Source organism: Callorhinus ursinus, unplaced genomic scaffold (genome assembly GCF_003265705.2).
Source record: "Callorhinus ursinus isolate GAN/ISIS: 27379988/994484 unplaced genomic scaffold, GSC_fseal_2.0 scaffold50, whole genome shotgun sequence".
In the NCBI taxonomy this organism is placed as follows: Eukaryota; Metazoa; Chordata; class Mammalia; order Carnivora; family Otariidae; genus Callorhinus; species Callorhinus ursinus.
In genome coordinates, this window is record NW_027397112.1 from 171,099 (window position 1) to 186,838 (window position 15,740).

Genomic DNA, 15,740 nt, shown 5'->3' on the forward strand with positions numbered 1-15,740 from the left:
AGGGAGCCTGATGTGGGGCTCGATCCCAGGACCCTGGGGCCATGACCCAAGCCCAAGGCAGTTGCTTAATGACTGAGCCACCCAGGCGCCCCCAAAAGCAGTGATTCTTAACGTTGGCTATAGGTTTAGAAACTCCTGGAGTGCTTTATAAAATCACAATGCTCAGGTTAAGCTGCAGACGAATGAAATCAGAGTCTCTCCATGGGATGCTTCAAACTCCCTAGGTAACTCCAGTGTGCAGCCAGGCTTGAGAACCACCGACTTAAAGTGAGGGTTCTTCATCTCTCAGCCAGCATGTCTCAAACCTGGGATGTTCGTTTACAATATGGAGATTCCCATGCCCCCTCTCGCAAATGCTGAACCTGTGTCTGGGGCGGGGCCTGGCAATTTGTTTTTTCACAATTTCCCCAGATGAATATTATGACCAGAGACGTGTCTAATCTGCCTCCCCTCACCTCCAAGGCTGCAAGGAACCCGACCAGTGGGTCCTGGCTGCTGGTCCCTGCGATATAGGGCCATGAGCTGTGTGACAACCCAGGAGCACATGCCTGGGGTGGCCTTGGCCTTGGAGCAGCTGAGGCAGGGGCGAGGGGGTGAGGGTGGGAGGGTTAAGGTCCCTCTAGGTCCCTTCACATCCACATCCATTGTTCCTCCGAGACAGCACCGCCCAACCCACTCCCAGCCCCAGAACGGCTGGACCTGAATCAGACTTGCAGAAAACAGGATTTTCCGGCTCTTTCTCATGGTTTGCAACCTGTCCTGTATCAGGACAGGTAGAAGCGACGACCTGGACAGCAGAGGGTAGGAAGAGAAACACGACTTGTAGGAGGTGGCCCTAATGTGTTCATTCTACATGGGCAAGTGTTAGGGGCCACAGGGCAGCTCCGGGGTCCCCAGAGTCACGGGCCGTCTGGCTCTCCCTCTGTGAAAAGAGAATTGCTGAAAAAGCCAGCTCTCTGGAGACACAAGGAGGTTTAAGAGCATGAGGAAACTCCAGGGGCACAAAAATAGCCTCTTTAGCCCAGATCATATTTTAAACAGCTTTGCTTTCCTTCTTGGTGCCTTCCAAGGCCAAGCCAGGAGCGAGAACAGAGGCATTGTTTTCTATCTAGAGGCAGACAGAGGGGACATTTAAAGGCTGGCCCGGTGACGGGAAGACAGCTCATTCAGGGACCCAGAGCGGGCTCTTTCTCACAAGCTGGCAGGACCCAAAGATGAATAGCAGGGTCAGCGTGGGGGTCTCAGGAGGTCTTTCCCCGCTTGTGAGACAAGCACCACTGGCTGGGCTTCCCCGGGCCCTGCTGTCTGTCTGCAAAGGGGGCTCCTGAGGGGGGTGGGGGCGGTATGGCTGCCCTTTGGGAGTTTGGGGAGGGGGCCCCCACCCGTGGGAACCTAGAGACCCAGGGGCAGGCAGCACTCTGCTGGGAGTTTCAAACACAAGAATGCACAGGGCTGGAGATGTGTGGGTCCGAACATCAAAACGACAACTGTCTCCTATGTCCCAGGACAGTCGGATTGGAAGCTTCACCAATGATAAAAACGTGTGCAATGACCACGAGCAAAGTGATTCCTGGCAAGAACTTCCCTGACTTAAGAGAAAGTGTGTTTTCCAAGCTTGGGGTGGGACTGAGGGAGGGGTGGGGCTGGGGAGCTCAGTTTGGGCACTTAGTAGGGAGGCAAGAGGGGGCGGCTGCTTTCCCTCCGTGCTGGACTCCACCTAACGTAAAAGTGAGAACATTTTCCTTGTCCTCGTGGTGCCTGGGAGCCCCCAGTCTTTGCGCCTCTGTGTGACACCTGGCCGGGCAGGGGAACGCAGGTGGAGAGCTTCCTTCCCTCTTTCTTATGCACCTTCTAGAATGTGGGGTCCTAAGGGACTCATTTGCTTTCAAACGAGGCAGATCTCCCTAGGAATCCACCCGGCCCCCTACCAGGGCATCCTACCAGGGCATCCTACCAGGGCAACGCAAGGCACACTGGGGTCAACCTGGGGTGAGCTCCAAGCAAGTGGAGGATGAGGCCAGGCAGAGGTTGGGAGGAGGTCCCCAGGACTGAAGGGTGCTGCCTTGGTGTTTACCTGCTCTACCCACTACAACGCTGTCTCCTTGAGGGCAGACTATGGACTTTTCCCTCAGCCCTGTCCCCAGCGCCCAGTGTAGGAAAGAGCCCAACACCCCCTCTGTTCCATGCTGAGTACCAGGCCGGTCCTGGCGTTCTCCCCTAAAACTCTCTGCCCCCTCCTCTTCCATTTCTGATCAGAAAAACAAAGCACAGCTAAGTAAAGATGTGAGAGGGGGAAGCACAGGGTCTGAAAGCCAAGAATACACTTCTGTGGTTCCAGAGATTGTGATAAACTTTGAACGTGTTGCAGGAAGGTGAAACTAAATGTGTGACCTTGAGCATGGTACCCAATGGGCATAAGAATGTGCCCCTCGGGTAAGGAGTAAATAAAGCCATGCACTGAGGAGAACTGCCGCCTAGTCAGTGATCAATAATTATGAATGCCCTTCCCTCCCTTATCAGAAAGCCCACCTCCCGCCACTCCAGCCCAGATTGTACTTTCCAGCCAGCCCGCTGAGAGCCCTTTAGAGGTCTCCCGCCCCTCCAGGAGACTGGTGGATCAGGACCAGACTGACTGGGAGCACGGGGTGTAGGAGGCTAGGTGACCAGAACCTGCAGGGTCCTGTGACTCGAGAGTACCGAGGGCAGCCCGGACGGATGGGGCGGGGACATCTGGCACCCACCTTCCGGCGGAGCTATCCCCGCAGGCTGCCCCCACGAGGAGCTTCCTGCGCCATCGCTGATTACTACCCTCGGGGGCTCCCCGTTTCACTCTCCTCTCCTCTCCAGCCTTCGACTCCTCCCGGCCCGCGCTCTTACCTTCGGTCCTTTCCTGTCGCCGCCAGGCCGCAAGGGAAGCACCTGAGCACCAGCGCCGGCCCCAGCGCTTCTCAAACGGCTCAGACCCGCGGAGTTTACCTGTTGCCTAGCAACCCCGGCAGGGCCGGGACGCGGGGCGGGGCGGAGGGCGCCCCGGAGCACGTGACCGCCCATCCCGCAGCATCCTGTAGGGGTCTCCCGGAGTTAGGAGAAAAATTAACCAAGTAAGTCAAACGCCGGTGATAATAAACATTTGTGGGATCTCTGCCGAGGTGCTTGTCCAAATCTACAAAAATGCACTGGGCAAGATCCTGAGAACATGCAAATTACTGTAGTCAGCGCTTTGGCAGAACTGCGCCCTGGGTGGGATGCCCGGCTCTGCGATCTTTTTGCCTGTGGTCTGGCAGGTTGTCTTACCGCTCCTTCCTTCGGGTTTCTTGTCCCACTCGATGGGAATTAAACTCCAGTCTCCCCTGTGCTACCCTATCCCCCGCACACTGCGTAAGAACCAAGCCTGACTACACACACAACCAGGACAGACCCTCCGGGACAGTAGGGGCTGGGTGTTTCCACAGCTTGGCTGGTGGTTGGCACATTGTAAACATGCAGTAAGTGTTCATTGAATGCATGAATGAATAAAATGAAGTTCCTCCGGGGGTTAAGGCAGTGAAGCAAGATAATATAAACTGGGAGCAGGGGATTGGGGGCTAGCACGCACGGGTTTGAATCCCGGCTGGGTCATTTACTAATCATATGACTTCGGGAGAATTACTTCCCTTTTCGAAGACTCAACCTTGTTCATCTACAAAGTGGGGGTACAGTGACAAAATTGGGAGGCCCGACTGAGACAACAAGGCAGAGCGCCCGGGCCGCTGCTGATAGCGGAGTCTGCACCCAAACATAAGCCAGCCCCGTACTCCCCACCACGGAGAAGCAGGCTAACCAAGTTCAGGGATGGGCGCTGGAGATCTAGACTGGGGTAGACAGGAGACGTGTCAGCCAAAAAATCCCATTTTGGGGGGTCGGAACTGGTCCTGAAAAATAGTGACGAGTTGCAGGGGAAGGAGTGGGGAGAGCATTCCAGAATGGGGGGAGGGCACGGTGTGTGGGAGGGAGGGGTGGTTGCAATGGAAAAAGACATTCTAGGAAGGAGGATGCATCATGGTGGAGGGAGCTGACAGCCTCTGTGGGGAAGAAAATGAGAGAGGAATTTGCAAATGTCAGTTGGGGCCAGTTTGTGGGGGTGTGCCGAGAGGCAGGCTAAGGCACCTGGATTGCTTCCTGTGGGTTTTTGGAGCTGTGAAATTACAGGAAAAAAAGCAAATCTTCCCCCACTCTGGTTCCCCAACTTCTCCATAAATGTGTCTTCACCACTACCCATCTGCCTTTAGCTGGGCAGGTGCAACAAAATTCCCAAGATGGCGCTTTGCCCAACCATACTAACAAGCCCCAAAGATGGCTGCCACCAGCCCCCCACCCCTTGGCTCCTGTTGCCACCTGTGCCTCCAAGCAAAGGGCTCTCTTGGGGTGGGTGCTGAGGGCGGTGATGGGGGCTGGGTGCAGGAGGGTCTGAAAGCCCCACTGAACTGACTCTGTGCGGTCAGAGGCGGATCAGACCCAGACAAAGCATCCAGAAGAAACAGATCGGCCCCACAGTGGAGCATTGGGTGGTTGGGACTGGAAACATAGACATCCTCCTCCCCCTCCCCCGGGCCCTGGAAAGCTAAGACCCTCCACACACACATTATTCCCTGGGTGGGGAAGTGGGTCAGTGGGTAGGGAAGAACAGGGAAATGGGAAAAGTTGAAGGCATCCTCCAGTTACCTTTCTCATATTATTGCTATGATTTATTACAGGTTCCCCACCCCCACCTGCACTCAGAAGGCCTGCATGCTTGCAATGGCCTTGGGCAGCTCTGTTCTCTGGCAAAACAGCCATCACCCCTGGGCAGGCCCATCTCAGCTGCCCTGGGAAGCCAGCATGAGGTCATATAATTAGGCGTATGCCCAGGCATCTGGATAAAAACAATTTTCAGTGTCTCTCTGATTTCTGCCCAATCACAGGGGAACTGGCTACTGAGATTCTTTGCTGAGAGCAGCCCCCGGCCCTGGCCTCCCCCCGCCCCCAGGCCAGGCCACAATCCATTGCACTGCTGTCCACCCCCTACTATTCTTTTTCCAATTTTTTCCTATTGCAGTAAAATACACATAACACAAAATGGATCGCTGTAATCATATTTAAGAGCGTTAGTTCAGTGGCATGAAGTATATTCACACTGCTGTGCCGTCATCACCACCATCCATCTCCAGAACTTTTCCATCTTGCATAACTGAAACTCTGTACTCATTAAACAATAACTCCTCATTTCCCCCTCCCCCAGCTCCCAGCACCCACAATCCTACTTTCTGCCTCTATGATTTTGACTAGTCTTAGTACCTCATACAAGGGGAATCACACATTGCCTTTTTTTTTTTTTTTTAAAGATTTTATTTATTTATTTGACAGAGAGAGACACAGCGAGAGCAGGAACACAAGCAGGGGGAGTGGAAGAGGGAGAAGCAGGCTTCCCATGGAGCAGGGAGCCCGATGCGGGACTCGATCCCAGGACCCTGGGATCATGACCTGAGCCGAAGGCAGACGCCTAACGACTGAGCCACCCAGGCGCCCAGACATTGCCTTTTTGTGACTGGCGTATTTCACTTAGCATAATGTCTTCAAGGTCCATCCATCTGGTAGCCTGTGTCAGAATTTTCTTCCTTTTTAAGACCGAAAAATATTCCGTTGTCTGTATGGATGGCATTTTGTTTATCCACTCATCTACTGATGGACACTAGTGTTGCTTCCACTTTTTACAATTGTGAGTAATAGCGCTGGGAACATGGATGTACAAACATCTCTTCTAGAATGCTTTTGATTCTTTTGGGAGTAGAATTGCTGGATTCTGGGGTGCCTGGGTGGCTAAGTCGTTAAGCATCGGCCTTCGGCTCGGGTCATGATCCCAGGGTCCTGGGATCAAGTCCCACAGCAGGCTCCCTGCTCAGCAGGGGGTCTGCTTCTCCCTCTCCCTCTGCCACTCCTCCTGATTGTGCTCTCTCTCTCTCAAATAAATAGTTAAAATCTTTAAAAAATTGCTGGATTCTATGATAATTCTATTGACTTAATAGAATTTCTTGAGTTTTAATTTTTTGAAGAGCCACCATACCTTTTTCTCCAGCAGCTGCCCCATTTTGCATTCCCACCGATAGCGTAAAGGGTTCCAATTTCTCCACATCCTTTTAGGCTGCAGGTTTAAGAAGAAAATCAAAGACATTTTGTAGATATTTACATGATAAGGGAGAAAACAATTCCCACACATTTTTGATTAACAAAATTCAAACTACTATATTGAGTCTAATTTTTCTGTCGTACTGGTCTATTAATGAGAAGAGTGGAATTCTTTGAAGGGAGGACAACACTTTAACTGAAGTTCAGAGTTAGTGTTCTCTACTGTCAAAATCCGTTGCAAATATTTTATTTAAAAAAAACATTAAAAAATATAAAAGCCATACTCACCAGCTATACAAGGCAGCGGGTCAGACGAGACTCACCGGTGGTGGTAGTTTGTTGGCCCCTGTGCCAAGCAATCAGTGCATTTTTGAAGGGGGAAAATAGAAATTTGAAAGGGAGAAGAAAGGAAGGTAAATGCTCCAGATCTGGGTATACCTGTCAGTGGGCACACAAGGCGCCTTGAGTGTTGCTACATCAGCAGTTTAGAGCCAAGAGGCAGCGATATTGCCCCTGCGGCTCTGAAATATGAGACCTTGAAGCTTTGGAAGAGGGAAAACGCACCACACAGCGTAGTTTAGGACCACAGGAGATGAGTCAGCTTTGGAGCAGGGACCACTCTGCTGCTGCCCCCCCTGGCTAAGGTGGCCCTGAATGACAGCCTCGAACACATGCCCCTGTTCCCGGCAGAGGCTCTGTTGCTTACAGAGGGGGCCTGATGGAGTTCATTATTTTCCCTCTGGGAGTGGGTTCCTGGATCTGGGGTCGGGGCTGTTTGGAGATGTCTAGAAATGGTAAGGCTGGCAGGCGACTGCATGCTTGGCAGAGAGGCCTATTCACCCCACTCCTTTCCTTGGGTGAGAGATTGGTGACCCAAGACAGGAATGCAGGTCGCGGGGTGACACATGTGGGGACCCAAATGGCCCTTGAGCTTGTGTGTGCTCTCACGTAGCTTCCTTCCTACTTCATGAGGGGCCCACCTGCAGCTCAGGTCTTCTCTGCAGATCCCAGAGATGATGAATGCCTCAAAGTGAATCTCATTTGAGTACTGAAGTACAGTTACCTTTAAAAAAAAATCAGATTTGGCGGGGGTCGGGGGGATGGGGGGAGGCGCCTGGGTGGCTCAGTCGGTTGAGCATCTGGCTGTTGATTTTGGCTCCGGTCGTTAGATCGAGCCCCACGTCAGGCTCTGTGCTCAGCGGGAGTCTGCCTGAGATTCTCTTTCTCCTTCTCCCTCTGCCCCTTCTCCCCTCTAAAATAAATAAATCTTAAAGAAAAATCAGATTGGTTTCTCCATTGCTCCAAGCCTTTTCCCCACTGCTCTTGGTCTCCTAAGACGAGGGAGAAAGGTACTTGTGCTGCTAGATGGCGGCGGGGGGGAGCACTCCTATTTCAGAAATGCCCTAGTTCTGATGCTCAGCTTTGAGGGATGAACAGTTCCAAGTCTGGCATGTTCTACTGTACAGAGCCCTCTGTATCACGCCTCAAGTGCTCCCAAAGGATGCACAAGCTGCTCCCTTCAGGAAGTTCCTCGAAACGCAGTCAATTCTGGGAGCCTAGGCTGCCGCACAGAATTAACAGGGTGCAAAGCCACAGGCACCAAGTTGGGAGTCTGCCCTGCAGGGTGCAGAGCATCTCAGGTGCCCCTGCCCAGAGAGGCACCCCAACGGAGACAGAGTTTAGGTACAGAGTGCAAAGCTGGGGGAGCCATCAGCAGGGGGACGTGGCCTGTCTTTTAGTCCTTGCCCTGAAATCACTGAGATTTGTGGGGAAGCCCTCCGGTCCATGGCCCAGCTGGCAGGGAGCTTGCGGGACCCTCGTTATGGCCGCCGTGGAGGAAGTTAGACAGAGCGCACGTTTTAGTACAAGTGGTTTATTTCTCCCCAGGCAAGGGCGCACATATATCAAGCAGAGCCCACCTGGCTCCTTCAGGGACCACCCAAAGGATTCTAGTTTAGTTTACATGCATTAAAAACAACTCTAGGGTTGCCAACAATGAAGTGTTAAGAAGCAACATCTTGGCATCGCGGGGTTCCTATCTGCATGCGACGTGGCCATACACACACGTTTATGGTACATGGATACATGGTACTTCTAGGTTAGCGCAGGTGAGGCAAGAGTCTGGGCTGCCGCAGGGCCCTGTTCCGTCAAAGAGGCTTGGCTGGGCGCCGAGAGTCACTCTGCTGTCAGCGTTCTGATGGGAAAGGAGCTCTTCGAAAACGGAAATGGAGCCCTTGTTCCCAGCCAGGTCACCCCGTGTCCCTGGCTTTGGGTGTGCAAGGTTGCGGGGGGGCATCAGTGTTGTGCATTCTGAGTTGACAGGAGATAAGAAGCACCAGAGACCCGAACCCTGGATCCTCAGCAGGCAGGATGGTGGGTCACTATTTCCTCCTGGCCAACAAGCTCCCGCTCACTGAGCGCGTGCAGCTCAGGGGCCCAGGACAAGGGGACAGGTACAGGGTTGGGGGGATGAGGGAAGAGGCCTCTCTCAGGTCAAGACATGACCCCCCCCCTTTGCTAAAACCTTTAAGACAAACTTGCTTGCAGACAAAAGGGAGGGACAGTTCACCTGGGCAGTCCCCAGACCAGGGGAGTGTGTCCAGTTGTCCCTCTTAGCTTCTTTTCTGTCTTAAAGGGCCTCCCTCCTTGAATGGGATGAACCCACATCCCCATCAAGCAGCAACTCGGGACCACAGGTCTCACTGACCTGTTCTTTGTTTAAAAATCCTCTCTTCCTCCAGATCCTCAAAGAACTGGCTGACGCCAGCAAAATCTGCAGAAGAATGGGATACCACCCAGGGGGAAGGCATGAGCCCCAAATCTCTTGTAAAAACCGAATGTGCTCTGAGTTTCGATTCTTTGGATAATCAAAATATTTAAAACACTTGGCGGGGGGAAGAGTTAGTGTTGCTTTCAAAGTGTCTATTAATACCTGAGACTGTCCCTATCTGTAGTGAACCAACTCACAGCATCGATTCTGGGATGGAGGAGAGGCAGTGGAGAGCGGCAGAAGGCGGGTGGACCATGGTAGCTGTCACCCACATTTCCGCCGGGTCTCCCTGCGGAAAGCCTGCCGGGGATGCAGCTGGGGCCTGCCCCCCCAGCCCTGGGGCCACCCCCTGCACGGCTCTTCAACACCTTCAACATGGCCGAGCACCCAGGGGCACTGCCGGTGTGGACAGGAGAGCAGAAGAGGGAGAGGCTGTTCCGAGTCATGGGTCTTGTCTGCCTGGGCCTTGGGTCAGGAATCTCAGCCGAGCTCTGGCGGATTCTCCCTGAATCGCGGATGCTCCGCTGCAGACACAGCAGCCTGCCAATCCCGTAGCCCTGCACCCAGCCTCCAGGCGCCTTTGGTTTCTATTAAAGAAACACAGCTTGTGCCAGAGTTCATTAAAAACCAAAACGGATCAAGGAGGCAGGAACCTCTGCAGAAAGTGTGTTAGGCTGGAAACTCATTCCCGTAGTGTCTCAGGTGCTCATCCGCCACGGACAGGTAGGTGGCCCTCATGCTGGGAGAATACTGTGGGAGAGAGGAGGAGGGGTACGGTCAGAACAGGGTCACACGGTACAGTTAAACCAGACGCTGTGCTCGCAAAGGTGTGGGAGCTTCTTGGGGAGTAGGAGCGGGGCCAGTCTTTGTCACAGGCATTGTGGGGACACTAGAGTGCTTGGGCAGGCTTCGTTGTTGGCGATGCCCCCAGTCCTGGGGCCATCAGGACGCCTGGCTCCCAGCCTCAAATGCAAGACGCACACACAGACCAGTCACCCTCCCCCTGCCATGGCTGCTATGTCCACCCCAGGGCACACCACTGACACCAGGGACAGCATCAGGGCACACCAAGGCACTGGGGAGCCCGCCTAGTGGGTAGGTTGACAGCACAGGCCCCTAGATTCAGAGATCCATGTTCAAATCCCAGTTATGCATCTTACTCAACCCATGACCTTGGCTAAGGCTCTCCAATCTCTGCGAGCCTCAGTTCCCCCATCCTTGAAAGGGACCCAAGAGCCGTCAGCAGTTACAGTGGGAGGATGGGTTGAATACTATCAGACAGGCAAGACCCCTCACACGGCGGTTGTGACATTACAAACTTGGCTGCACATTACAAACACCTGGGAGTCTAAAAAAAAAAAAAAATCCTGATGCCCGGGCCATACCCACCAGTAATTTTTTTACTGAGGTTAAATCCACATCACATAAAATTCAGCATCTTAAGGGGCCACCAGCAATTTTTTTTAAAGCTCTTCCAAATGCAACCAAGTCGGAGAAGCAGTGAGCTGACGCAAAGTGAATTCTCAACAGACGTTAACTAGTTGCTACTCTGAAGCAGGAAGACAGGACTCCCCACATTACCACTCTTCATATTCCAGGACCTGCTTCTGCGTTTCTCTCTTTTTCTTTTTTTTCTTAAAGATTTTAATTTATTTGACAGAGAGCGAGAGCGCACAAGCAGTAGAGGGAGGGAGAAGCAGGCTCCACACCGAGCAGGGAGCCCAATGCGGGGCTCGATCCCAGGACCCTGGGATCATGACCTGAGCCAAAGGCAGATGCTTAACCATCTGAGCCACCCAGGTGCCCCTGCTTCTACATTTCAAACGGGCTCCAGAAGCTGCCGGTCTGCTGACTTGGAATGGCAGCGTTTAGTATCTCCCGGCCCCAGGGGTTCAGGTCCGGACCGTTCACACCAGAGGGGGAACATGTGCTCCCAGCTGGTGGGAGCTTCGGGGTGGAGGTGGGTGCTAAACTCTAACCCAGCAGTTCTTAAGCAGAGGTGATTTTGTCCCCCAGGGACATTTGGCAATGTCTGAAGGCATTTTTGGTTATCACAACTGGGGGGTAGGGAGGGGAGAGTTACCAGTATCAAGGGGGTAGAGGCCAGGGATACAGCTAAACATCCCACGGTGCCCAGGAGAGCCCCCTCTTCTAGAATGACCTGGCCCAACAATAGTGTGGAGGGTGAGGAAGCCTGCGTCAGACCCGAGGTTCTCCGCGGGGCTTCCCAGACCTGCGGCCTCAGCTTTACTGTGAACACGTTAGAAATGCAAATCCCCCACCCAGTCAGAAAGATGGGGGAGGGGTAGCAGGCGTCTGTGTTCCAACAAGTCCTCCAGGCGATTCTGATGCACACCCACGTGTGAGCATCTCCTTGAAGCACTATTTCCCAAACTTCCTTGATGAAGGAGGATCCCCTGGCTGCTCGATACACTGAACTTCCCAGGCGCCTTCCTGGGATCGTCCACTTCAGGGGTCTGGAGTAAAGTCCTGGTATTGGTATTTTTAACAATTGTCTGGGTCATTTTTGTCCGTCAAGTCTAGGACATGGTGCCTGAGAGGGCACAGGGATTCCTCGAAGGTAGAGCTGGGCGAAGGCATGTTTCCAGCCAATGGGACAGGCCATCCATTCCGACTGCCTTGCGTGCTATCACCCCCCATGGTGAAATCCCCGTCTGTTCCAGAGATGGGGCTGGCAGAGGGAGCGATCCATCCAAACGTCACACTTGCCTTCACCCAGTACAGAGCAGGTGCAGGGGGAGGATGGGGAGCGGCCAGCCGTGCTGTCTATTGGGGCCTCATGCTGGGGGTTCCTTGGTAAGCAGCCACCTGCCAATGCCTCTTCTGGCCCCTTGCAAGGCAGGAGGTTGGGGGGGGGGTCCGCCCTGGGGCAGGTAGAGCTGGGTGGGGCAGGGCAGCCAACTTGGCCAAAGCAGTGAGAGTCCCTGGACAGGTCTTAACTCCAGGGGGAAAGTGACCTCTGTCCTTGAGCCTCTCAAACAAAGTCAGCTCTTGATGATCTCTGCTAATGGCAAGGAAAGTGGCCTGGGTCTTTCAAAAAAAGAGGGTGATCCCCAGACCATTTTTATTTGGCATCACAGTGCACAGAGTCATTCTTCATTCACAGCAGCAGATTTCCCCCTCATTACGTTTTGCTCAGATTATTATTAAAATCAATCTGCATTCCTGGGTCTAGAGCAGCTGGGGGGAGGAAAAGGGGCCCAGGAGGCTTCTGGGTAGAGAAAGCTGGGTTGGGATTTAAGAGGTGCCTACTCGGAATATTGGCTCTGACCAGCCCTCTGTCCCTTCCTGAGGACCCCAGGAAGCGAGGGCTAGGCCTGGGTCTAGGACTGTGCGTAAAAGGATAGCCGGTGAGGCGCTCTGGGTGGAAAGAGCAAGGTGGGGTCATGGCGGGGAAGATGGGGGACTTGTCAACCATGGCGCTGTGGACGTTTGGGGCTGGATCATTCTTTGTGGTTGGGCTGTCCTGTGTGCGGTAAGATGCTGAGCAGCGTTCCTGGCCCCCGCCCACTAGATGCCCGTAGCACCTGCCCCCCAGTTGTGACAACCAAAAATGCCTATAGACAGGCTAAGTGTCATCTGGGGGCAAAAGTGCCCTTGAGTAAGAACCTCACTCAAAGGTGTGGCTCAAGTGCCACCTGCGGCACAGGACCTCCTCTGACCCCACAGCGCAGCAGGGACAGTTCCCCCCTCCAGGTCCCAAAGCACTTATTACAGGAGCCACTTTCTTGAGCACCCTCCCAGCCCCCGCCCCTGCCCCGGCAGGTTGCGCCCTTGCTGAAGACGGGGGCTAGGTCTCCGCCTCTTTCCCCAGGAGCACCATCTGTGTTTGGGGCTGACTCACTGGATGTGCCTGCCTGGTTCTCAGGGCCCAGGCATGTGTCACCGACCCCGTGTCCTGGAGTCCCCAGTGCTTCTAGTTCAGCAGCAGGATGGCCCCTTCCAAAGCCCTGAATTCAAACGCTTTTTCCAGCCAGGGGGAAGCAGGGGCGCCCTCCCCGACAGATGCTTGGCTCCAGAACTCTGCTGCGTACCCATCCCCATCGCAGACTTCTGACGTTGTTTTTCACCCCCCCATGTCCATTTCATATAAATAGTGTAGCTTGTGGAGAAGGCAGGTGAAGAAGGGGGTAAAATAAGCAGCTCCCTCTTAGAGCACCTGCGCCCCCCCCACATTTACAGTGACCGAGATTCCAACGCTCGCCATCATCATGAGGTGTGTGCTGTCACCACCCCCATTCCACAGGTGGGAAAACCGAGGCACACAGATGTGAAGTGCTTGTCCAAGGTCACAGAGGTCATAAGCCATGAGCTGGGTGTGAACCCAGTCATTTGGCACAGGAGCCTGTGTCCTTGAACTCCACAGTTTACTGTCTCTACTTGCAGCAATGTCCTCTGGGAGAGGACAGAGCCTTTTCTCTCCAAAGCGACCTCCTCACGCCACCGGCTCCTGCCCTGACACAGCGTCTCGGTTCCCTGGCTGGAGGCGGGCGTGGGCACGTTCCTAGCGATGGCAAGAGCTGAGCGGGTTTGAGGAAGGCTCGTCTCCCAGCCACCACTGAGGCTCCAGTGCGAAGCCCAGGGAGAAGGGGTTAACACCAATGAAAACCGAACAACTTCCCTGGAGCAAAAAGGGATGCTCTCCCTTCTAAGATTATTTCCTTTAGCAAACTCATCACTGTAAACAATTCCTCGGTCCCTTTGAGATGTATATAAACCTTTTTAAAGGCAAAATCGGGCTCTGCCAGCTTTACAATCCAGGAATGTTCTTGTAAGGGTCTGGGAGGCATCTCCCTGGAAGGGAGGCATCAAGGAGGACTGCCCCCATCGCTGTGGCAATTGGGGACACCCTAATTAGCACGGACTTAGGATGGCCTGGTGTGACAAAGGTGCTGAGTCTTCCTTGGGGACAGGCGAGCCCTGGGGTGAGCTTTCTGTCTCCGCAATGCCTTTAGCGGACTGCCTGTGACATGCGTGGCAGTCTGGTCCAGTAATAGGACCGTATCATTTTTTTCTACCTTTGTGGAGGGGATTCACTGGATCGGCAGGAGGTCTTATCTTTTTAATCATTCCTCTACAAGGGCCACAGCTGTGATTTTGCCCGGAGAGCCCAGGTTACCGTGGGAGGAGGGGAGCCTCTTCCGATGAGGGGCACGTTCTCGTAGCGTGGGTTCCCGCCGAAGAGCATGGCCTGGTTCCTGCGGGGGCAGAGGGGAGAGCTCAGGAGGGGGAAGCGTGGGGGTGGGGGCGGGGGTACCCGGGTTTCTACAGGAGGGGCCCGTGGGTGTGCATGTGCGAGCAGGGGGATGCGAACGGACCACGGGAGGGAGCTGAGCAGGAATATCAGGGAAAGAGCGCTCGGGGAGGCCCAGGGGAGAGGCAGCGGTTGGGGCGCCCAGGCGCCAGGAGCAGCGTGGCCTGGAGAAATGCAGCTCCTGGGCCCTGCGATCTGCTCGGAGGGTCTGTGGCTGTGGTGGGGGGACCGCTGCTGGCCTTTGGTGTCTTCCTCCCATCCCGGCCCCCCGGACCCAAAGGGGCTGTCCTCAAATCTAGCTCCCCGAGGGCTAGGTGGGGCGGCGCTGCCCCTGCCGCCATGTGCGGGGGCAGGTTGGGGGGAGGCCCGGGGAGCCCCCGCCTTACATGTACTCCGAGACCGGGGCATTGGAGATGGTCTGAGCGGGGGGCTGCAGGCTGGTTTGGCTGCCCAGGCCGCTGCTGTAGCTGCAGAAGCTGCGGAGCTGCCCCCGGGGCGGGTTGTGGGCAGCGATGCGTCGGGCCTGGGGGTTGAAAGGGTCGTCACTGTCGATGTCATCATAGTCTCTGTCCCTAGAACAACACACAGGACACAGCCGGCTGTGAGGGCCGAGGCTTGGAGGCCGCGCAATCCTGGCCTGTTTCCCAGTCTTTGCTCCCAGGACTCTTCTCTGGCCACGTGTCCCCTTCAGGTTCCTGTAAAACACGGTCCTCTGCCCTGCCTCACACAGATCACTCCACCAGTTCCCAACTCATGCTCACCTCCTCCAGGCAGCCCACCATGCTGACCCCGTCAAACGGACCCTCCCTGCTCTGCTTCCTTTTGTCGGATCTATCCATAGGCACTGAAATACCATCTCATCTCTACCTCCTCAATGAGAGTGTAGGTGTCCCGCTAACAGTGTTATTGTCTATCCTTCTTGGTATTCTGGGGGTGCCCCTCCAGCACCCAGAGCCCTCATTATCTCATACCTCAAAGTCCTACAGAGGAAGAGAGGACAAGCAAGGGATGCCAGTTTGCGGTATGACACTGTCACCATCCTCAGCAACGCTCCTGCCCCGGCCCCTTGGAACCTCCTTTTGGGAGTCTGTCTGGACTCTCAGGGATGCTTCTGCAGCAATCCAGCCAGCCTGTTGGGGCTGAATGCCCGGGCCCCCTGTTGCCATCGTTTCTCCCGGATTATCAGCTCCAGGCTCAGTCTCAGAGCAGAGGTTCCTGCATGCTCCCCCAGGAAGCCCCCGGGCAGCCCACCTGGTAGTAAAGTGCTTCCAGGCCCTTGGCCCAGCGCAGATCATGGTGGAGAAGGCCAGGGCAGCCAGGAGGGAGAAGAGGCCGAGGTACAGCAAGCCCTCGATGCCATCATAGCAGATACCAGCAAGGGCGTCCAGGTAGTCCTGCAGGAGGAAGAGGGACACGTAGCTGGAAGGCAGGTCGGGGCACAGCCTGGGGTCTGAGCAGGTCTCAGTCAGCCCGTCTTCCTGAGCCTGGGCCTGGGATCGCCTACCTTTCCCCGTCCCTGGCACTTTGTACAGCCTGTTAAGGGTCCACACTCTG

At 54.7% G+C, this 15,740-nt stretch overlaps 2 protein-coding genes across 4 annotated transcripts in view; both read right to left on the reverse strand.

The window, feature by feature from the left end:
* The window catches only part of DNAI2 (dynein axonemal intermediate chain 2), a 36,752-nt gene extending 33,780 nt beyond the window's left edge, over positions 1 to 2,972 (reverse strand). For both annotated transcript variants that reach the window (XM_073883146.1, XM_025889947.2), the window contains exon 1: positions 2,878 to 2,972. The gene's annotated coding sequence lies outside the window, so the exon portion shown is untranslated. The remainder of the gene's footprint in view (positions 1 to 2,877) is intronic.
* Positions 2,973 to 7,998: 5,026 nt separating this feature from the next.
* TTYH2 (tweety family member 2) overlaps positions 7,999 to 15,740 on the reverse strand; it is a 37,462-nt gene continuing 29,720 nt past the window's right edge. For both annotated transcript variants that reach the window (XM_025889924.2, XM_073883169.1), the window contains 4 exons: positions 15,438 to 15,580; positions 14,573 to 14,758; positions 14,052 to 14,130; positions 7,999 to 9,661 (listed from right to left, as the gene is read on the reverse strand). In XM_025889924.2, the coding sequence (XP_025745709.1) occupies positions 9,581 to 9,661; positions 14,052 to 14,130; positions 14,573 to 14,758; positions 15,438 to 15,580 (489 nt within the window). In that variant the 3' untranslated portion in view covers positions 7,999 to 9,580. The remainder of the gene's footprint in view (positions 9,662 to 14,051; positions 14,131 to 14,572; positions 14,759 to 15,437; positions 15,581 to 15,740) is intronic.